At 44.1% G+C, this 24,029-nt stretch overlaps 1 protein-coding gene across 12 annotated transcripts in view; it reads right to left on the bottom strand.

Annotated features, from left to right (window-relative positions):
- Nucleotides 1–222: 222 nt before the first annotated feature.
- LOC144934642 (disintegrin and metalloproteinase domain-containing protein 11-like) overlaps nucleotides 223–24,029 on the bottom strand; it is a 114,170-nt gene continuing 90,363 nt past the window's right edge. For 3 of the 12 annotated variants that reach the window (XM_078860684.1, XM_078860683.1, XM_078860686.1), the window contains one exon: nucleotides 21,670–24,023. In XM_078860684.1, coding sequence (XP_078716810.1) covers nucleotides 24,017–24,023 — 7 coding nt within the window. In that variant the 3' untranslated portion in view covers nucleotides 21,670–24,016. Of the gene's footprint in view, nucleotides 2,861–3,244; nucleotides 3,372–4,975; nucleotides 8,157–11,594; nucleotides 11,663–13,833; nucleotides 13,935–17,943; nucleotides 18,034–21,669; nucleotides 24,024–24,029 lie in introns of those variants that run through there. The other 9 variants (XM_078860674.1, XM_078860675.1, XM_078860680.1 and 6 more) reach the window with 8 other exon arrangements.

Raw genomic sequence — 24,029 nt, 5'->3', positions numbered from 1 at the left:
GTTTGTTGAAGTTGTTGGTGATGAGGCTGCGACCAAATCCCAACACAGCAGCGAGAATCACGGACAGCTCCCCACATTCAGCTCCAGATGAGCGGCGAGAGCGCAGCGGCTCCCAGCCACCTGTGCCCGCCTCGCCGAGATGTTGAAGAAGGGACGTCGTGAGCGCAGTGGCGACGGCGACTGCGCCAGCCCGTGTGGGGTTCCGCGCGCGCTTCTACAAGGACACTGGAGCCAAGACGCGCACTGTACAAGCTTTATTGATGTGGAATGCGGCCGCACGTGTCCATGCACCATATTTACATCCATTTCACGAGGACGGCAGAGCAGAGGAGACATGCTCACAGAGCCTCTGGCCATCCATTCGCAGTTTAGCCGCAATGGAATGTGTCGGCAATACAACGCTGTGTCGTGGCTACACAATTTTGAGCAGGAAACGGTGTTAATGAAACTGTGTTTTAAATGTTAACACTCAAAAGTGTTGTCGCATACAGTCCTGCTTACTGATTTAATACTGAATCGACGTATACGTATTGCGTGTAAAGCTGTCTAACAGCACTGGTAGGCCTAGCACATGTAAGAAGTTTATATTTGGTATTTAGTACAGAATTATACCATGCAGAATAAATTAAGTACAAGTACTGTATACAGAATGACAGTAAGCCAAGTCGTCTCCACTTGTAACACTTAACAACTGTTGTGCAATATTGAATTCTTCAGTTCCCAGGAGCTGTTTCACGTCTCGAGGCAGATGGCAGCAGTTCAATGGAGAGCCCAAGGCAGTGGACTGGGTTCTGCTGTGCAACGTTTCGCGGGGCCCCACGAGTCACCAATTAGACACTAGACACAGCCGCGCGACGGGTGAAGGCGTTCTGATACACGAGGCTGCTGGCTCTAGCGGAGTCGTGGCATCGGCGCCCTCGGCTGAAGAATGGGAATGCGTCGCCGTGCAGAGTGAGTCGGGTTCTTGTGCCAACAAGACGCTTCGTTAACACGTTCATGGAAACCGAACGAACCACACTTTTGCTGTGGCCAATAAACCTTTTCACAATCGCGTCCGTGTAGTCCACTCTCTCAAATATTGAGCTACACCAAGGTTGTTTTCATTGATGATATTTGCGTTGAGGGCATTATTGTGGTTATGTATAGGTTATGTCAATGGCAAGCCTATGAATATGTTAACATGCGAATGTTTATGTAATATGTGCATGCTAATATGGAATTTAATATAAATTATGCTTGTTTTGAATATAGTCATACAATATGATATGTGAATAACCCAAAAGCAGATGATATATTTTGTGTAAATTAAATTTACTGACTGCATTTGGTATATGTTTGTAAATAATTACAGAAAATGTATCCAAGCTTAAAGCTGACGTCATTAAAGATTGTGTAACTCTTGGTTCTGCAAGTTGACGTTTGCTATTTTATTCGAACTGAACACAAGTAGAATCGTCCATATACCGAAACACATTTTACACCCTTAATTATTAATTATTAGTAAACCATGTACTGTACTTGTTCAGCAAGTGTCCAGATGCACTACAGCCGTATTGTTGTAGCCTTCAGTGAGTCGATGCCAATGCAAGAATACAGCAGTACTGGTGTGAGTCGTTTTGCGTCATTTAGATGATAACTGATCGGTTAATGAAAGTGCGTGGTGGTTATTTCTTACAATATCGAGTCTGTTATTGTTGAGACCGCAAACATTCGAATTGTATTGATATTTACCATGCATTGAATTGTGTGTTTTATGAAACCCTCCTGCCCTGGCAAGTCCCTGGATTCGCCGCTGGCTCCCGACGTGGGTGTTGGTCGCACCGTACAGAGAGGTTCATAAAGAGCAAAACTGTGAACTCGGTTCATCCCACAGTCTGTGCTGGGTCGCAAGTGCCAGCAGATGTTTGGCAAGCTTGGAGCATATTTTCCATCAAGCTGTGCATATGGGTGGAGCATCTGGGAGTTTTAGCCGCCTCGTTAAGGGGCGCAGAGGGACGTGTGAGCACCCACCCAGGTGCAGACTCTGCAGCCTTGCTCCCCGAATGCACCTTGATTCATGTACACGCGCACACTCGTGGTTAACGTGATTCATTGGTACCGAAGCCAACAGCAATATGTGTATATGATTCGCTTCCATTGATAGATTCAGTGCAAATTAACAAATCTCATCGCATAAAATGTAACCAGCACTTGCCATGCAATAACATATTAAGACTATGTACATATTTATACAAGTTGCAATATTATATATTCATCGTTATGCACGTAGTTTCAAACATGAAACGAAGCTTGTGCTGGTTGGGTGAGCGCAGTAGCATTAGTGTATGTACATGTAACATGTATGTGTTACATGTATGTAACATGTACAGGATGTAACAATGACTAAGATTAGAGACACAAAGCCAGCATACTCTGGCAGCGAGTAAAGCCAAGCTGCTTCCCAGCTGCTTCCCAGTGAATGTGCAAAATAGGACCAACGTTGCCATGTGGTTGGAACCGCTGGGCCAACGTTTGTCCAACGTTCCATGCATACTGGGCTGGTACCCGAGAGCGAGCCAAACACCATACACTGAGTGATGTGCAACATGGAAATAGTTCACACTTTGTTTGTCTTTTTTACACGATGTTAGTGGGCATCACAAAATCCATAGAAACAAATGCCTTACAGTGTCAGCAGGTACAACACATGCCTGTTTCTGAAATGACTTGGAGAGGAATGTGGAACTTGTTGATGTAAAGGGAAGAAGAGGCGCTCGGAGACGGCCAGGCGAGGAAGGGCGCGGGGGGTGCTCCGCAGGGCACCGCCTTGCAGCCTCGCCACGGTCCACTCGGCCTCCTCTCAAATGGACGTTTCGTACAACTGCAGAGACAGAAGCAGCTCTAAGGTCATGCGGCACACAATGGGTGGCATAGTGACGCAGTGGTAATGGTCGTGCTGCACAGCACCACACCTCTGTGTGGAGTTCTATGTTCTCCTGCATGTGGTTCTTAGATTTCCTCCATTAGCGAACGTACGATGTAACTGGTATTGGCCAATGCATCCCGATGCTGAAAATGTACCTGCTAATTACTCAATTGGGATCACAAACAGCAGCAACATTGTCCCCCTACTCCAACAAACTTGGCAGGACCCTCCTGAAAAAGAGTCTTGAGTCTTAGCGCGGCTGGGTAAGCAGGCGGAGTAAGAATAACCAATATAATACGGATCGTAAGTGACGGCTGCGTGATTGCTGGGTGGGCTGACCCGTGGGCTGAGCGGCTTCTCGGGGGGGTGCAGCAGCTCGTCTGGAAGGGGCGGCAGGGGGTACGGCTCCCTGCGGGAAGCCAGCGAGCCGGTGGAGGACGAAGGAGACTTAGTGGGGGAGAGGGTCCTGCAACCAGCCACACGCCACACAGCACGCAATGCACACCACGTTCTGGCTAAAAACACACCTTGCCACCCCACGTGCTGGTTCTGGTCTTTAGCACGTAGACTGTGACCCCTCTCACGAGAGGCACTTTGCTTTAACACTTATTTAGCAGAACATTGCATAACCGTACATTGTATCGAAGCAATTCAATAAAAATACATTAAGCACATTGACGTTTCAAAATACAATATATAAAACACTGGCAGTACACATGACAAAAATGTAATAATTGAATACTGTATATATTGTCACATTTACATATGTATTTGTAACAGTGTAATCGATATTTTACCCACAATGCATTATCTATTCCTGAAGTGGACGCAGCACGCGGTCACATTATTGGCAGGACGTGCAATGACCCAACTCATGCTACAGCTACCAATGTAGCACAGGTGACATCTGTTTGAGAAGCTGTCGGATTGACTCCCCCACCCCCTTGCTAATGAGAGCTGTCGTCATCATCGGGCCGGTGTCTGCAGCCGTTGTGACTGGGTGCTGCTGTGCTGCCGGCCTCTCAGCCAGCCACTGGCCTCTAAGGGCTGTGAGGAAGGGACATTGCCCAAAACGTCGCCTACCGTGTTTACTTCTTCAGGCAGTGTTATTGACGAATGCATTGGGTTTTTTCATTACAATGATTCGGCTAGCAGATGGAGTTGGTGGATTGTGCAGGCATGTGTTCTCCTGCTGGGCAGTGACGTGCTTACAAGGCATTACAGCACAAATTGAGCCTCCCTCACGCCTGGCACTGCAGTTTCCTACCACGTGCAAAGGTACAGTGGTAGAACGACTAAACTAACATGCAGGCAAAACAAACTGACGAGATCGCACCACATTCATCACGACACCGACTGCATCACAGCCGCCCACACGCCAGGCGCACTTCCCTAAACGCGACCATCATCACCGCGTGCAGCTGCGCACGCGGTCGTTAAAGTGACGCAGCCAGGCCGCGTAGCAGCACTCGCGTGCAGGAGAGGCGAGGCTCAAGTAGAAATCTTGTCTGTCTCGTCGCGAGGCCCTCTGTGTGGTGGCGGTGGCGGGGTGACAGGGTGGGTGTGCAGCGCTCATTTGCTTTGATTTGAGAGCTTCACCATGGTTTTAATTGACACAAGAGCAATTTTGTATTAGTAAACTATTGAGTATTAAACAAACCCCTCGAAAGTAAACATGTATGTACACATTAAAATGTAACATTACATTTTTGTAACATTACATTTTTACGTAAGCTACATCATGGGAAAAAAAGTTACATTTGTAGTGTCCATTGTTAATTGAATGTGCCCTGCTCATGATCACTTAGAGGATATCCTCGACTGTGACAGTGGTTGACGTTTCAAACAACTCATCCGCGTACTAAATGCCCGATTAGTTCTCTCAAAAGAGGAATAGCTGAAATACACTCAGCTACTTAAAATTCCATAAATTCTATGAATATCTTGGACGTCAATATTAAAATTGATATTCGACTTCATTCAGTCATATAGTAAGAAGAATTAGACATTTAAATCCAGTGAAATCAAATTCTGGAAATAAAATGTCTTTACATTTCAGTGTTATTTCCACATTACTTTTGAAAATGTCTAAGAGCAGTGTCAAGGTATTTGTATGCTTGACTAATGAGGGAAGGAAATATTTGCTTCAGTGAGCTGAGGTCTGTTTGCCCAACAGCGAGGCAGACCTGTGAATCAGCAAAAACCCAGGAACACAGCGAGCATATTGCATGTGTCCTCTGGTGTGATACGTTGTGGGTGGATAGTTCATTCTCCCATTCAGGGACCTTTTGGAACAGGGACATTCATCTCGGCCAATTATGCTCTTGGCTCTGGGAGATAAAAGTGGAAGTAGGGTGGGAGTTTGAGCTCTGGGGCACATATGGCCTCTCCAATTTTACTGTCCTTAGAATGTACCGTTGGTGCAAAATGGCTTATATCAAGGGCTTCAAAACATCAAATGTTGTGCTGAAATTATTGTTTTGGAATGTAGGTTCAAAAACTTTCAGTGCTGTGGAGGCCCTTATTTAATTGTCCTGGTATTTGAGACAACTCTAATCAAGCACCGCTCTATAACACTGGTGCACAGTTGTGTGTTAGCATGAATGGGTACGGTTATCCCTGAGTTGTCTATGGTGTTGCCACCTTGTTCACCAAACTCGGACATATTTCTCAGTTAGCCTATATAGGTCAATCGAAGCTCTGCAGTTTACTGTAATACAGTTCAACACGATATGGGGAGATCTCATTACAACCTGATCCCTGTCAACCAAACACAGATGTCTGGGGGTGGCAAAGCAAGTTGTTCAATTACAAATTACATAAATTTGGAGAAATAAATGTAATTCCATCTGATATTTTTGTTAAAGCAGTTTTTCGAGTTGCAGATTATAAACATCTCATCAGGTGCTACCCCATTGCTTGTGCATACCAAGGTTTGCAGGTTAAAAGTAATCATCATCATCACCATCAAGCCACGGCTGGAGGAGATTGTTGGGGTTATTTGGCCATACTTCTGCACACAGTACATTGCCGGTTTGTGAAGGCGGGGGAAGCATCGGTGTGGGAAAGTAGTAGATTGCAACAATGGATATCGCTGTGCTGCCCTCTGCTTGCCAGGGCAGAGTTAGGGGCAGTGTGCGATGCCCCAAAGTGCCGGGGGCATCGACACCGGGAAGCTGCCGCCTTCACCCTCCACACATGGCACGAACTGCCTCGCGCGTTGCACCAACGCAGCTGTATTGATATGTCTTCAACACATCCAGGATAACTATTTAGAGATTCTTCAAATGTGCGTTGCTATTCGGGATTTACCCCATGGAAAACCAGTCAAATTGATCTAAAGGATGCCCATAACATGTACATTAAAAACAGCTTAAAGCATCCGCCTTGTCAACCAAGAGGATGACGTCATTACATGTAACGTGAACTCACGACGTCATGTCATTGTGTGGCTAGGGGCCTCTCATCATCATCTCTCCTGAAACACGTCCAACAATATAATTATTGATCCATAGAAGGCATTACACTATTCAAGGGTCGATGAGGGCCTTCGTCCCTGTTGAGAAGCGAGCCGACCCAGGCTGAGATGGCTGTCGTCGGAGCGAGCCGACCCCACAAGTCATAATCGGGTGTAAGTTCGATCTCAGTTAAAATCAACAGCAATAACCGATAACAGAGAAAATACTGCTACTCTATTCTGGAAAATGCTAAATTATTCAACTTATTCAAACAAGTTATTCAAAACTATTCGAATAAGAACTGAACATACTCTTAGGTTTTTTCGGTAAAGTGACTTTACCGAAACAACCTAAGAGTAGGAATCATTGCAGTCACGAAAGCTTCACATCTAGAAAGAACTGAACAATAATTTGAGTAATTTCTCCTACTTCTGAATGACACCCAATATTAATCACTGACCACGTACAAACAACAAACACATAAACATGACACGTGGCCACGCCTGAACATCTTTGTCCAGTTGTTATTTTGTCTATACTGTAGTAGCAGTATTGACGGTGTGGGGAGACCTTCATTCGGAGAGACAGCGGCTCATGATGATGATGACGCTGAGCATTGATAGCCTGATCCTATTAGAATTACAAGATACTTACGCCGTGTTATTTAATAGCACGGCTTAAGTAGACTCGTGGTGTAGGTAATGGGAGTGTCCTAGCCAACCGAGACTGGGCAGAGGGGATGATGAGCTGTGGTGGCGGTGTTGCGGTGTGCGGCGGTGAGGGTGGACAGCTGGGCACGGACTCCCACCCCACTCCAAGTGCTCGTGTGAACAGTCAGCAGTCTGGCTAACTGCATTTGCCTTGCTCTTGTTTACATGCTAGTACGACAGTCAAGTTCAATATTAGTATTATAGTCAACCACCTGTTGGACGTTTTGTGTTTATGTATCTATTTGTTTTAATGCGTGCTGTGATCAGTCTGAACATGCAGGGAATGTAATTTTAACTCACATCTCAGATTTAATGTTGTTTTATGATTCTGCAATATTTGCAATTCGTCCTGTCATGGCGCTTCTATTTGTTTTTCTGTTGCACTTTTTTGGGTTGTTTTGTACTTTTGGGGACCGGGGTGATTCTGACAGATGCGGCTCTTAATTCTCACCGCCTGGTTATAAACAAGATGCACTCGAACTCGTGCTCAAACAATCATAAGCAATGGCAATTCACCTTACAGATTAACACAACGGCGAGGGGAATTATCACCATCAGAATTGGCAGCTCATGTATGAGGATATAAACATACAAATGAATCCAAGCAATATACAGGATGATCAGACCCCAAACAAAGTGTACATGCTAAACATTGTGTTCGCATACGTTTCATTGTAATGAGTTGTAATAATGATGGATAGCAGACCATTTTTAAGAGTTCACATTGCAAGGATGATTTTTTCTGCCTTTTAACCATCGATATTGCCAATACTTTTATCTGAAACACAAAATCTTAGTTCCTTTTGAGAGGCGCTTACTAATGCTGGCTAATTAAATCCTTCAGGCATGTGGGTGGCGATACCACGTAGCCAGTGAGCGCCACGACATTTCTGCTGCATGACAGCACAGCACCACCGCATCGCACAAATTACTTGGAGACAGCGGGGAGGGCCACTGCACAGCAAATGGACAATGGCCGTGAGAGGTGGGCAGTACCGTATATATTGTGGTTGAGTATTTTTATTCACATCTTCTATCCACTTAGCTACATTGTACTCTTTTTTAAACCAGGGGTTTAAATACCTGAAAAATCAATGATGGTCCAGAGAAGGGCAACACAACACAGGAGAGAGCAGAGGGGCTGAGGTTACACAACAGAGGGGCAAGGAAGACTTCGCACAGTCAACACAAGTCGCAGCCCTCACGGACGTTGCCATCATACTCACTCGGCCATTAAAACACGCAACGATGTGCACAGCGTGACACAAGAAGGGGAATCAAAACATGTTCAAGACAAGAGCTCGAATAGCAACGAATGCAGCACAGTTGATGGTCAAGTTGATTCATTGTTCAACCAGTGGAGCATCTTGACAAGGAAACAGACAGGGTGGGTCACATTCCACTACATAATCCGATTACTGCTAATTATAATGCACTGACATGGAATTAACTCAATACGTTCACACGATGGACATGCATTCGACAATCATTAGTGATTGAATATGAGCTTCAAGAAAACAATATATTGTCGGTACTCTATTCCACTCGGGACGCGGCTTGTGGCCCTGTCATGGTCTACATCTTTTCGAGACTTTGAAGCGTGGATCAAAAATGTGCGCCGCTTGCCGCGTTCCCACGCAAGACAAGAGCGACATTTACTTTTGAGATAGCGGCAGATTAAGCGAATACCCACATAGCTCGTGTCGCACAATACTTGAGATATCTTTGACCAGATTTTCCCAATTAATTTTGGACAGTGCAAAGAAGAGACAAGTCATAGCTTAGAATGCAAGGGTTTGTATTTTTTAAAATTAATACATCTGAGAGAAAATAAAGTAAAATTTGAAACTCCATGCAAAACATTTGTGAATGAAGTTTAAATTTTAAAGTCAATACAAATAATTACCCATACAAACCGAGATGCGATGCAAAGTGACGTGTGATGGTGTAGATGGTAAACATGTACGCATCGATTAATATTGATTCTTATACTCACGACACATGTGAACAATTAGATTTGTATATACATTCCCATTAATTTATTTAAAGTAACTAATTCCTCTCACGATTAAAAGTATCCACATTTTAGTTCATGTACGAGTAGCATAAAAAGACTGAACTGGAATTGTTGCAGGATTTTCACGGTACCTTCAGAGATAGACGACATTTTAAAGACCAGATTTGGGCACATTTACAATAATGCACAGTGCTCATTTTGTATAAATTGGGCAGCGACTATAAGTTGATGTCTAAGTTATGAATCCAGCAGGCGGCTTCAGAGCGCAGGGAGTGTGAACTCTCCTCGTACTACCCTCGGGCACGCTCGCCGTAGACACGAGCTCACGATGCGTAGCTCAGTGCAGCAGTCACATTTGAGCGAGGTAATTCTCGTAAAGAGCAGTATACACACGTAAAAGATCATAACGTTTAGAGTAAACCGGCAGAATGAAGTCACAAACACTGTCCACTCGAGGAAAATTGCTGCAAACTGTAGTAGCTAAAGGTAGAGATGACTTCCCATTACGCAATTATTGGTGGGCGATGGAGAAAGAAGGAATGAAGGAAGAAGAAACGGCTTCTGGGAACTGAGGTGAGAGAGGAAGGGAAATGAGGGATGAGTCACTCGGAGAGTTAAATGACATCCATGGCAACGTCTTTTGGGAAGATCGCATTTATACGATCTTATAAATGCAATCTACACATGTATGCGATGTTGCTCAAAAAACGTTATCATGAATAGTATTCGTCGCGAAAGCCTACGTGCTAAATTGAGTTAAATGGCACTTACATTCCCCAGACGTCGAGCTGCAACGGGACATGTGATGGAAGCAAGTGGGAGGGAGAAAGGGCTGGGGTAATATTTATTGTTGGGTGAAACTTGATACCACGAAGTTCACTGCTCTTCACCAGATAGTCGGGGGAATTTCGTGGGTTTTTTCTCCAAATTGCAATCTATATTCGAAGGAGGTTATTGCGTTGAGCACTAAAATAACTCTCGGTACACGTATAGGCCTCCGATATAACCTCTGCTGTGCCAGTACGTGTGGTTAATGCAAACTGAATTCCTTGCAAAGGGTTTTTATTTGGTATTTGAGCATCTTAACACCTGTTTTATTGCCAGAGAGGGTAAAGCCTATAATGTTTTCATGCTTGGGTACGGGGGAAGGTGGCAGACAAGGGGGTAGAGGCAAAGTCATGGAGTGGGCGGAGCCGGGGAGGTGGCAGACAAGGGGGCAGAGCAGCCGTGGACGGTCCCCCAAGCACCGGGCTCCACAATCCATCAGAAAGCTGTAACCAACGATATCACCTGGATGGATTTAAAGTGAGGACAGAGGAATGACGTGGGACGCGATGAGATAGTTGGTCCAGGAATGTACTGGAAGGTGGGCCCAGCGGAGGGGAGTGAGGGACTTAGCGGAGACCTCGAAAAAGTGCAGCAGAGTAATTAAACATGTGGAGCGAAGAACGATGTGCTTACATCTCTATCTGTAACATCTCTACCTAGCAGATAGAGATGTCACACTGCATTAGTTTACTATTGTACACCTACACATGTGGCGAAAACCCCAATCCTAAAGTAAAAGCAGGAGTTGCGAGTGAAATGTAGAGCAGCACTCCCAACAGCAGAGGACTTTCCACAGTCACAATACTGACAATCCACCTGTGGGCAGGAACCCCTAGTCCCCTCGTGTTTCATCCCTTTAGGTGCACTCCCCCTCTTCCCTCGGGAGAAACCCCTAAAGTCCCCGCCATTGTAAAGTGTATCAGGAATAGACTTGACTTGATCAGTCTTGCCCTGTCCAGGAAAAGCTTGTGTGTGGCCTAATCAAGGTTGCTTGCTGATGCCAAATAGTATTGGTCACTTACAGGTCTTCCAACATGTAATTGATTACTTATTTTAAATGTCAATGATAAAAAAAAAGTAAATTATGCACTGTACTTTATGTTAATTTAGACTATTACGACAGAGTAAATTATGTTAATTGTAATAATGAGCGAGAGAGGCGAGAAATATTAAATTGGGCACCAATACAATTGAGACTATTTATATACACAAAATGAACTTTCATCATCGGTGAACAAATTTGCCTTGCGTGGAGTGCTCGGCCAAAGCTTAAAGCGGGCAATGCCTGCTTACTGGTCAATACTATCATGTGTGCATACAGCGAAAGTACATTCACACGTATGAATGTAAGTCAATACCTACTTATTTTCATGCTATAAATAAGGAAAGTAAATGCAAAGCATATGTTTTTTTTCCACATCTTACCCTTGTATCATTGTCAAGCGAATGACGAGTCCCTTCTGTGCACTCTAGCATTTGGAATTTGGGACATTTTAGAAATTTGTTTTTACATATTTGGTATATTTTAATTGATAATGGTTAATTTTCCACACTTCCCTCAATTACATTTTAATTATTTGACAAAGACTATTTCTGCAACGGCATAGGCTCCTTTCACACACACGCCGTGGATTTTGAACTGTGTTCTTGCCAGTGCGACGCGGAGATGGAGCGACTCACTCAGTGGAGTTGGAGCGGGGGCGGAACTTGCTCTTGCCTTTTTTCCGACATATTGATCCCGATCCTGAAAAAGTAAATGATTTAATCATCATCATCATCAGAATAATAATAATCAGCGGTGATTATTCACCAGGTGGATGAAGGCCTCCCCCACGCCTTCACCACCACATCCCACGATGCTGCGGTGCACCCAGCACCTGCACGTGGACGGATCTTATCGCACCACCTCCTCGGGGCGCACGTCCTCTTGTTGACAACATCATTTACACCGTTGACATCGTTAACAACAATACCGACGCCTTGGTGTCCGCCAATCTCTCGCATGCAGTTACATTCGAAATAACTAAATAGCCAACAGCATTAGTTGCAAATTTCAAAAGTGGATTTAATAAAGTAGTTAACAGAGCAAACCCCCTAATCTGCAAACAACTCAGGAGAAGGATATGGCAAAACACAATATTCTTAACATTATACTCACAAATTATTGTATAAATTTGTCTTGAAAATTGTGTTTTCCTCCGAAACTTAGCTTAATAAACAAATTTGCTCTCATTCCAAATGAAAATACTATAAATTAATTTGAAAAGCCATCACCAACTGGACTAAATCTATGCATATTTACAATTACTGTCGCCAAACTGTTAAAATTCATGAAATATCAGTTCAGATTTCGTGTAACAGGGATCTGGACAATACTGTAATGTTGATCATTAAACTGAGATTCAATTTATTTGGACTTAAGAAGCATCTAAATCTGACTGCATCACCTGACACTATACAAATAGAGTTTGAAGAGGGTGCTTACCGCAGTGAATGATGGGTAGATTTATAGCGACCAGAAAGAGAACTGAGACAATATGCCGGGGACAACACGTATCAAGATACTTTTATCAGATGGGCAGTCAAGCGAAAGAGAAGGGGAAAGCCATGAGCTAGACCTCAACAGGGGAATTTCCGAAGCGGTGTCGATGGTCAGAGTAAGGAAATTCCACAACGTATAATCAACAGGCAGCAGCTGCTGCAGCAGACAAAGTGCGACCTCCCATCAATAAATACTGATAGAGTTTGACACAAGGCCTTGTTTGCTGGAGTGGTAGAAAGGGGTGAATCTGCGGAGGATCTTGAAGACAGTGAGGGCAATCTGTGGTTAATACGGGATTGGTATGGGAGTCAATGGAATGATCTTGATGATCTCAATACTGATGTGGCCTGATTGTTTCAAGTTGGCAAGAAGTCTGGCGATGGCATTTTGGAGACTTTTAAGGTGAGGATTTGGAGATGCCTTCAGAGAGAGTTTCAGTACCTGAATCATTGTTTGATGGATAAGAGTCTCAACGGCAGATGGGGTAAGCAAGTGGTGGATGTGGGAGATGCTGCGTGTGGAGGGACGAGCTCCTGTAGAGTTGAGAGATGTGAGTGGAGAATGAGAGTTTGTGATCCTGGGTGGCTCCAAGGATTGGACAATCTTCGACAGCTTTGCAGTTGTCAAATGCCTTTCATAGTCGACAACAGCTCGGCTTAATATTATAAAATACCAGTGCCACTGACTAATTTATTATGAAATGTATATCAAAAGCAAAACAATACTAGTTTTGATTGTACGAAATATGATTGACCAATATGAATGATTCATAAATGTAAAGGGATTAACTAAAAGCAGACGTAATGGGAGAATTTTTTACTTTGACAAACGATCAGGAACAATAATTCACGAAAGCTCAACTTACCAAATATTGAAGAAGGCGTCATGAAGAAAAAAGGCGTGAAAGGTAGAGAGATGAAGTTGATCATTCATGAGTCACAAATGGTTGCAATGAAAAAGGCGATGCCGCGACACACACAGCAAGGACAAATGCAAGCAGTGGATGGATGCTGCAGTCTTCCAGAGAGCAAACACAATGCACGCAAACAATGCAATGCACCTTTGGTGATGTAGAAGATAAATACAAAAGGTTTATTATAATTAATAATATTTTACAAAGCCAGAAAGCCAGTCTGTTAAAGCATCCTTCAATACGTTTGGTTAAAATAGAAACACTTCTTATCCATTCGGATCTCTTGCAGAGCGGTGCGACCCTTCGTGGTGGGGAATGGTCCGTGGAAGTGGATACCACAGAGCTACCTCCGAGATCCCTTCTTCAAACGACCTCTGCTCTACAACAGTCGCCGCCTCCACCATCGTTTACATCCGTTGGCAGCGTGCACCATCACTCCGTGGCCATGCAGCTGACGTACCCTGCCACGAGTTGCTGCGTGGCCGCCCGTTCTCCCACACGTCGGGCGTCTGCTTCTCCTCGGGGACGCGCTCGCTCCACGAGTGCGAGATGCCGTTGGATCTGCACAAGAAACGCGCAGAACACTGCGACTGTAGCCATCACAATGCCCAGGAGAACGCACTCAAAACATTAACACGTGCGATACAATACCAAATAATCTGTGATAGAGTTTTCATCCTCTCTACCTCTGCAGATGCAATCTCGAAAAGCTGTAGTAGAATACAGATCTGGAATATATACTGTCTTGTTCATTGAATAATTTAAATAAATAAATGTTCAATCTGCTTTATATCTATAAATGAATTGCGTGACTCACAGATGAATCATATTACTTAACTGGGATGACACAGAGCAATCTTTACTCCCGACTGCCAGACTCGTGCCCGTGTGCAGCACAAGGTGAGTCGTTGCCGAACGGTGCCCCTCGAATGGTTGAGATGCAATGTGGTGGAAGGCGTCTTTCGTTGACGAGGCATTTCATTAGTCGCCTTATGTAGATGCAAGGGGCGTGATTATTGTCAACACGAAGTATCGGCACTGCACCTGAATGAATTAAATGATGACGTCACCCTGCTGCTGCTCTATTTAAGACCGGGAGCGAGAGGAGAGCTTCACCATTCTGGCAAATCGCCCGATGAAGCTGGATGTTATTACCAGAGGTGGGACAAAGTCATTGTTATGCAAGTCCAAGTCGAGTCGCAAGTCATCAAATTCATGACTCGAGTCTGACTCGAGTCCAAGTCACATGACTCGAGTCCACATCTCATAGGTGGGACAAAGTCATTGTTATGCAAGTCCAAGTCGAGTCGCAAGTCATCAAATTCATGACTCGAGTCTGACTCGAGTCCAAGTCACATGACTCGAGTCCACATCTCATAGGTGGGACAAAGTCATTGTTATGCAAGTCCAAGTCGAGTCGCAAGTCATCAAATTCATGACTCGAGTCTGACTCGAGTCCAAGTCACATGACTCGAGTCCACACCTCTGGTAATTACCAGCGAAACGTCGTACTACTCAAATTTTAAACGATGTTGATTCACTCTTCAACACACCTGGTGGGCTAAAGTAGTGAATTATTTGTCCTTTGTAAACGTGAAACATTTTTTACTGTTTGGCCGTGTCGGGTGGTGCAGGGTTACAACACATCTATAAATAACGCGATCTAACCCCAAAACCTTTATTATGAATAATATTGGTTGTGAAAGCCTGCTACGTGTTAAACTGACGAAGTATCGTGTCACAATAAGTGGGGAAATTTGTACAAAGTGCAAAAAATCCTGAAAAAGATGTTTGCAGCTGTGTCCAGAGTGAAACACTGATCACTCTGTCATTCCATCACCACTCTCGTCTCTCGGCCCCCAAGCAAGCAAGAGCGGCTTGGGCTGCGACAGCGAGGGGGTCTACACGGAGTGGGACCACGAGGACGCTGAGGCGAGGGTCTCGGAATTCAGCTTCAATTCCTTGTGTACTCAACCGGAGGGCGAGGCGCTACAATTTAAAATACATGTGGATGATTCAGAAGCACTTTTCTCCATTGTCAGTTTCATTTGACCTTGTCATCATTTGTTTCTGACAGCTGCAAAAAAGGTCAACACTTCAGTGAGGAAATCAAATTAATCACCAAGGCTATTCAGGAAATGTCTTGTATGTGCTCAACATGCGTTGCCTTATACATTGTTGTTGTGCAATGCAAACTAAAACATTACAACGAACACACAGTTTTTTAGCCGCCAATATTACTATGTGGCTTAATCCAAAAATTAACTACGAATGAAAAGCATTACATTTAATAAAACTTCCTCTTGTGAAGAAGAGGAATACATTTTTTTGCTAGAATTATTACTCGGTGTAAATGTTCATTTTTTTATTTCACAAATTACATTTTAACAAGTACTAAATTCATACACGACAGATCTGTATTCTCAAATAGAATGCCTTCATTTTCATTGGTTCCCTTCATGAGGACTAAAAAAAATGTCTCCACAGAGAATAGCGCTGCCGAGTGCTCGTTGAGACATGGACACCCAAGTCAGCACGGTTGGCTATGTACGGTGCAAAATAAGTTCAACATAGAAACATACATTACTTGGGAAAGGTAACGGACAATTCAAACAATTATACAAAAAGTTGGGTCTGACTATCTCATTCGGGCAGCTTTGTGGTGAAAGGAATCGAGTCGTGGGCGATGAAGACATCTTCCAGGTTGTCCAAAAGTGGGGAATGTCTTTTGCCATCGTGGCCTCGCCCTGTGCCCACGCATGAATCATCTGGTACCGCGTGTGCTCCTTATTTCAGATCTTTGCCTTTATGAGCAGTCGAGAGAATCCTGACCTCCATAGACCCCTACAACTCAGCTAGGCCCATCGAAATATTTCCATAAGTGATGAAGAAAGTGACACTCTAAGATAGATATGTTTTGCCAGTCTTCTGCGTATGGCTGATGTTGATGCCAAGCAATAGTTTTAGAATGAGGTCGTTTAGCTAGATAATTGTTTCAGGAGTAGCAGAGTGTATCACTGTTATTTTTCCTCCTTCGTGTTAGTGAATTGTACATTGAGGCATTACATGTTCCGTGTTAGATTTCTGGGTGAGCACAGTCACACAGTCAATAGTTTTTAATTTTTTCCATGGGTGCATCAAGTATCTGCATCTGCTGCCATGGTTTTTGTGGATGTAGTTTATGGCTGTGGCCCAACAGCTTCATGGTCAATCAAAGCCAGGGATCTTCTCCATCGGGTCTTTCAGGAGGTGTCTGTGACTTGTTATGAACTCTATTCGGCTTTAACAAGTCAATTAAATCAAATAGAGGACGTAATAACTGGAAATGGCCTTATGCACGTACACTACATAAATGCGGAGCAGTAAATAACACAACTTACTATTCCGTCTATACACAGCCTACATGTGAAAAGTACTGGCAAATTTGTAAAAACAATGTTTAAATGGCATTCATCTTAAGCTTAAATGTTTATGTGAGGTCTTAATGGCATAATGGTCAAGATTAAACAATCTTTGAATGATAAAATGTATTACATTGACGTGGCAAAAACATTGAAAGAGCTTAACTAAAGCGATAAAGCCGTTGGCTGGCTTTCAAATGATCTCCTAGGAGGAATGTGGTGCATGTCAAATGTTGAATATATTCTTGAGAAAATGTCTCCTGATCTCCAAGGGATAAAAAAGGTGCAGTGATGACCCCACTCTTACTCAAAATTGACCCATGAAGAAATATCCCTGCCTCCCTGCTAGGGGAAGCCCGACGAACACTTCAACTAGATGTTGGTGACATTCAACTTGAACTCATTCCAGTAAAATGCAAGTGAAACAAACTGGCTACCCTCAACTGTAACATAGTTGCCGTGAAATCACAATATCATCAACCATTGGCAGCAATTTACAGAACCAGAATCATCACTGCAATCACCATCATCACCAATACGAAAGACAAAGATCCCCCATATAGCCTGAACAGACTGTTGGGGCAAGTGCTGTTAGCGACCACCTATGACGTTGGCATGGCACACGAGGGGGGCCAGCACCACGCCCAGCCGCATTTGTCTCCCCAGTGGCGATGTTTACACACCGCACCAGGTATTCATTTGAGGCTGAGTCGGCCTAGGGGAGACCCAGGATTGGTTCAGACAATGGTCACTGGTGTTGGCTGTGAGCAGGAATCGAACTCGGGTCACCAAGTTCATAGCGCAGCCCGCTAACCACGACACTACCGCTCCCTGACAAGCATCACTTCCATTACCACCTTCATGTAACCATCACCACCACTGTCATCACAAAATCACCACCACAACCAAGGACAACACCATTAGGCATGACGGTGGGGGGAGGGGGGGTAGAATGCACTGGGTTTGACAAATGAGGCCCCTAACATCTTTCCAGGCCATGTTGGCTCAATTACTTTGGTTACATGGGGAAGCACGTTTCGTGTCAACGATGAGCTTTTTCTCCTGTGCTTGTATGCAGTTAGGCACAGTTATACATTTGTGATTGTGCAATATGTGGTTCTCGTTCAGGATACTGGATGCAAGACAAACGTCTCAACGCTGAGACGCACCTCTTCCGTGAGTTTGTTGGGGAGAAGTTGGAGCTCACGCCTGGCGGCAGGCCGCTGTACACCGAGTCCACGTCTCCAGACTTCTTTTGTCTACAGACAGCACACACGGTGGGGGCGAATGATTGGGACGTGAACTCACACATCCGTCTTTGTCATTCCTGTGCTCATACTTTTAACACAGCTCATTTAATAATGAGCCCACGTGGATTTAAAATTGCAATCTTTATTTTTATACCAGAGGGAGATCCAGATACTTCCTAAGGAGGGCGGTGGTCGTAATGAAATGTCAAGCATTTTAAACAGGGCCCTATAATAATAATAATAACAACAGCCAATGCACTTGTGTTATGGTAAATATCAACAAAATACCAATATTAGAGGTCACAAGATGGGAGCTGATCGTGAAATGTGGATCAGAAACATGGAAAATTGCTTAACAAAAGAACAAAAGCTGACAAGTCCACAGAATCAGGGAGCTGCATGAAGAATAGAGAATGTATGGAAGTTAAAGACACCGTATCGACTGTTGATAAAAGTAAGCAGACTTCGGTAGAACGTTTTGCTTGCATGGATTATGGGCGGTGCTTGAGACTGGCAACCAAAGGAGTGAACATGACCAACGGATTGATCAATGCAGAAATGGAGCGATAGAATCAGCTCATGTGCAGAGAGCGAGATGGATAATTGCATCGCAAGGTCATGAGAGATGATGACACTCCGGAAGGCTGTTGATGAACCCTAGCAATACAATTTTACCTTAGTACGGATTTATGAGCACTGGATTATAAACGTTATTAACGTGCGTGTGAAAATGCACTCACCTTTGTTAGCATCTTGCATTTCCTCTATTTTGCTAGATCGAATTTTTATCCTGACCCGGTCTCCCTCTTATTAAGTTATAATCTTGATTTGAAGCTTTCGTGACTGCAGGAATCCATACTCTTTGGTTATTTCGGTAAAGTCACGTGGGTAGAAAATAAAATAAATCACGACGTTTCGGGCGCAACACAAGCGTCCATCATCAGTTATGTTTAGATTTATTCTATCCCTAGTTTACAGATACCGTAACTCGGTTTCAATTTTTTTTACCTATTGCTGCTCGACCAAGCACTTCTGCTACGGTCCCACCCACAGCTGATTACCATCCTCCACACAGTGCAGTCTGCAAGGGCTGTGATTCACCTTACGAGGCGCAACAGAGCCACCAGCATCTGCCATTGTTGTCACACTTCAGGAATCTTGCACAGGACTGTGATGTTTGAGAGTGTGCACATCAATCTCGTTTGCTCGTTTGCTTCGTAACCTCACCCATTCTTGTGCAACAGCTCGGTTTGCGATCAGCAGCCTTGTAAAACATCGTCTTCAGATCTCCTGTGCTCTACTTACAATCTAAATCTGGTAAAACGTGTCCCTCGCAGCAAGAAGGGTGTCCATATTCTGTATGGGTTTTACCTGGGTTCTCCGGTTCCCCCCGTAGCTTATGAGACGCACTGTGCTGCTGCTATTGGCCAAACTTCCCAATGCTGAAAAATACTTCTGCAAATGACTCAGTTGGGATGAAAGACAGCAGCACTGCGCCCGACTCGAACACGGTTATTGTGACTCAGTGAGGCCCTCCTGGGTGAACACGCATAATAAGGAGGATCATTAACTTCATGGCGATATCAATATTAATTAAATTACATGTTTTTTCGGAACTGGATATACATGTAACTAGTGTTGTCTGCAGTACCCGCTCTGCTTAAGCAGGTAGGGAGGCAGCATAGCTTCACTATCCCTGTCTTGTCCTGTACTCATTTCGCGCGAGGTCACGGCCTCCTCAACCATCTCGCTTGGTCCCAACTTGTACACTGAAAACTTCTGCCATCCGAGCAGCGCGTGAGGGTGAGTGTGGTGGGGAGTAGCGAGTTCGATTCCTAGCCACTGCTAACATCGGCGGCAAGTAGTATCTGTACTTGTTCTGGGAATCCCCTAGGTCGACTCAGCCTTAAATGCGTTCCTGGTGAGGTGTGTTAAAATCGTAACTGGAAAGAGAAAGGTGACGGGTCACGTTGCTGGCCACATCACCTGAAGCACGTGCATGCCGCGTTAGCCTGTAATGCTTTGCTTCACTACATGCACAGTCGGGATCCTAATATCTATGCCCCGATGATGCATGACTCCCGTTATCCATGGCCAGAATCGATTTGCGAAAACTCATATTATCCACAGGTCATTTCCTCCTATCATCCGCAATAGTCTGTGGGCAAGAGGCACAGGATGATGATGGTGGTGGTGTTGGATTGAAGATGATGGTGGGTTTATGATGATGAAGTTGATGACGAATGCCAACAAATGACGATGATCATCATCACGCGGCTGCTGTGCCCTCTCCTGCCAAGCACCGCATGCCGCGGAGCGCTCATGCTGCACATTGAGGAGAGAGAATGCATCCGAGAGGACGACCGACGTGGAGATGGAGTGGTGATATCAGGCTATTGGCAGGAGTGAGATGGATTGTGGCATAACAGGACCGCTTCAGTACGCATCACCTACATCTAATCTTCTGAATATATTTCTATTTTGCTTCTGAATACATTTCTACCACTGGCTCTGAATACATTCCATGCCCGTAAATTGTTTACGTACATTGTCTATGGCCTGTAGCTTCAGTAAGGTCTTTAATCTTGCAAATATTTTAGGATGGGGGGTTTCCCCTTGTACTTTATCTTTAAAATAAAGAATTGTATAAAAGCAAAGCAAAGGGATTTTTAAAGTCAAGTGAAGATTATCAAGCTGAGTTTAGGTTCAGCTCGGTAAAGAAAATAAACAATGAATTTGGATGCACTTATAAAATAATGATTTTTGAGATTATATGGAACATTGCGGATGAGCGTGTTGTATGAAAAGACGATTGCATATCATACATATTGCAACATGTAGCACAAGGTATGATTTCACTACATTACAAAGCTCCAGCACTGATTGTGTATGCGAGGATGACAAATACCTAGCACTGGATATAAGGATGCAAGCCACACTTTGAAAAGGAGTTTGAAGGATTCCAGCAGAGGCTTGGATTCAATATTGGGTATTGCGATTAGAATTTGGGGGAGTAGTGGGGCAGCGGTTAGCGGATCGCTCTTTGAACAGTGATCCGAGTTTGATTTCCAGCCATGGCCAGAATCATTGCTGAGTGATATCTAAACTCTTTCTGGTCCCTTCTTTTCCAAACGACACTGACCAACTTGGCGAAGTATGGTCAAACTACCCAGAGAACCGACACGGCATGGAAAGGCCTTCATCCAGAAGTGGGTTTACAAACAGCTGTATATTATTGTTGTTAAAATTTATAATGAGATATCGTCCTTTTAAAGCATGCACCCTCAAAGCACATTTCCATATATCGTGTTATAGCTTTGAATTACATGGGTGTGTGGCATTTTATAGGAGTGCTTAACTCAATCCAAGGTTGTTAAAATGTTGGTTTTGAGTGAGTACAAGCCCAATGAGAACCATGTCGTGGCAAGCCAACAGTGGTCAACCTCTGGATAGGCTGGCCCCCACCATGAATGTGGAGTTTCCACCACTGCATCATGGCAATGCCCAGAGATGAGTGTTGCCCTAATGCTTGTTTGAGACTGGAGGCACCGTTTCACTTCGAGTTTTACATTAAATATTGAATCACGAGCCTTTAAAGTAAACACACGTGATTATCATAAAGAGGAAAGAGCACTTGTGTTATGATTTAAACAAATACAATTTATTGTCATGCACATGTTGTGATTAAACAGACAGAAGCATGTAGTAGGTACAGCGGGACAAGAGATTGACTATTTTGGTCTGCGAGTGCACAGAAGACTGCTCACCTTAGCGGCGCTTGCCGACTCGCTAGCATTGTGGGTACACGTCTCGTATCCTGGAATTTGGGGTAGTTTAATATTATTGGCAATTTACAATCGCAAAAAATCGCAAAATAGTCAATCTTCACATCGTAATCAGTCTTGAGAACTCAATCAGTGCACAATCAATGTATACGAATCTGAAACTGCATACAGTCAAGCTTTTCTACAATTGCAGTAAAATTGTCAAGTATTGGTAAAGTGATTTGTTACACTGAGCATCAATTTGCCGGCGTGCGGTAACAATGGGCTGAGCGGTAACAATGGTCTGAGCTGTAATGAGAGACAGTACACGTCGAAACAGGTCTCAAAATAGTCAATCTCGGTGTGGATAGATGGAAGCAGGGGCAGCATGCTGTGAGCGTGGGCAGCCTGCTCAGGGCACGGGGGAGAAGGCCACAGCAGGACTGTTGCTGCTCACAGAGACACTTGGTAAAACACCATGCTTTTCTATGCTTACATCTCTTTGTAAATATAGACTTTGGAAATCAACTTTGCTGGTTTGTAGAGTCGTCTCCATGTAGTATGATTCTTTTTAACTAATACTCAAAAATATGTCATTGTTTAAAGGCAGTCAAATAAACACCCTGAATGTCATCGTTTGAGACCTAGTGAAGTGGCTCAGGAACCACACGCCTCTCCGTGTACACGACACGTGTCTTCATTGGCCGACGTTTTACAAACAGCACACACACAAAAAAACGATGAATTGATAACAAAATTTTACATTTAAATATGTATATATAGGGATAACCAAATACTATATTGCGAAACCTTTTTTGCTACGTGTTCGTATCGTGGGGTACGTGATATCGCACTGAGTTTCCGATCACGAAAACAGAGGCGGTGCTGTGGTTCTAAGAACGACCACAAGTCGACAGAACACTGGTTGGGAGAGGAAACTTCCCCCCAGATTTTGAAAAACTGGGGCAAGCCCCTTCAGGACCCCCCCCTCCCCGTCTACGCAACTTGGGCCCCAATCGCTGTCTTCTCCCTCAACTTAAGCGTGTCACTGTACCCTTTTTATCACGCTCACATCATTGCACCTAATTTTCATTCCCATGCAACATGGGACATTAAGTACGTCTGGAGACATGATACAGACATATCTACTCTATTATCATTGTGAAATGTGCAAATGTCAACATTATTTTAGGCTGTCATTACAGTTTCTTAACTGTGACATAGAATCAATGATACAGTTTCTTTTGGTTAGATCAAGTAAACATAACCCAAAAAAACCTATTATGGATAAATGCGTCGTTAAACCTGCCACCGCCCAACAGCCAATGAGTAAGGTTTGTCACGTAAACAGAACATGCCAATTCATTATTAGTACAGCACACCGTGTGTTGGAGAGCAAATCCACGACATTTGTGGATTGGCACAACATTTGTGGATTTGCAAATCCACAACATTTGTGGATTTGCTCTCCAACACACCGGTGTGTCGGGTGGTGGTGGGTTTAATGACACATTTATATTTACGCGATCTAACCCAAAAAAACCCTGTATTATGGATGATATTGGTCGCGAAAGCCTTCGTGCTAAACTGTGACATTAAATACTATTTTAAACTAAATAGGATATATAAAATGTGACAAATGATCGATACTACAACAAGACCCATTATTAAATACCCATTATTCTAATTTAAAGCTGCTTGCATTTTTAAAGTGAATTATTATGAGTATCGCGTCCAGTCACACTGCATGGCAGTGTGTTGTGGCCAGCAGCATGGCCTACCTCGGACACAGGAAGTCACTTTACCATCTCCTGGTGACTAGGAGGCGAACGGCCTAAAGAGAATGCAGCTTGGCAGCATAACCCTACAACTGGCAGCCAGTTTCGACTTGGTTACACGGTAGATACGCTAGGCGCGGAACGCAATCATTTACCAATATGCGTTGCCAAATTACCAAATTTAAAGTGACTTCAGCATTTATCACCCTCCGCGTATGAACATTTTTTATTTTTAAAGTTGCATTAAATGTACAATGAAACGTGTTCTAGGAGTAGTAATGTACAAATGGCAGTTTGAGTAAAGTCAGCGAGGCCTACAACGGTCCCTGCTGCCAGGCACGCGACGCGACGCGGCTGCTGCTGCTGCCCGTGGCCTTTCCCCTCTCGGCAGCGTCGTGGCAAATAGCAGCTCGCCTGCGTCCTCCTCTCAAGGGGTTCCTCTCAGTTCAATCACTCGCTGTTG

Source organism: Lampetra fluviatilis, chromosome 10, assembly GCF_964198595.1.
Source record: "Lampetra fluviatilis chromosome 10, kcLamFluv1.1, whole genome shotgun sequence".
Lineage (NCBI taxonomy): Eukaryota > Metazoa > Chordata > Hyperoartia > Petromyzontiformes > Petromyzontidae > Lampetra > Lampetra fluviatilis.
Note: the sequence above shows the minus strand (reverse complement) of the source record. Positions and strands in the feature narration are given on the sequence as shown.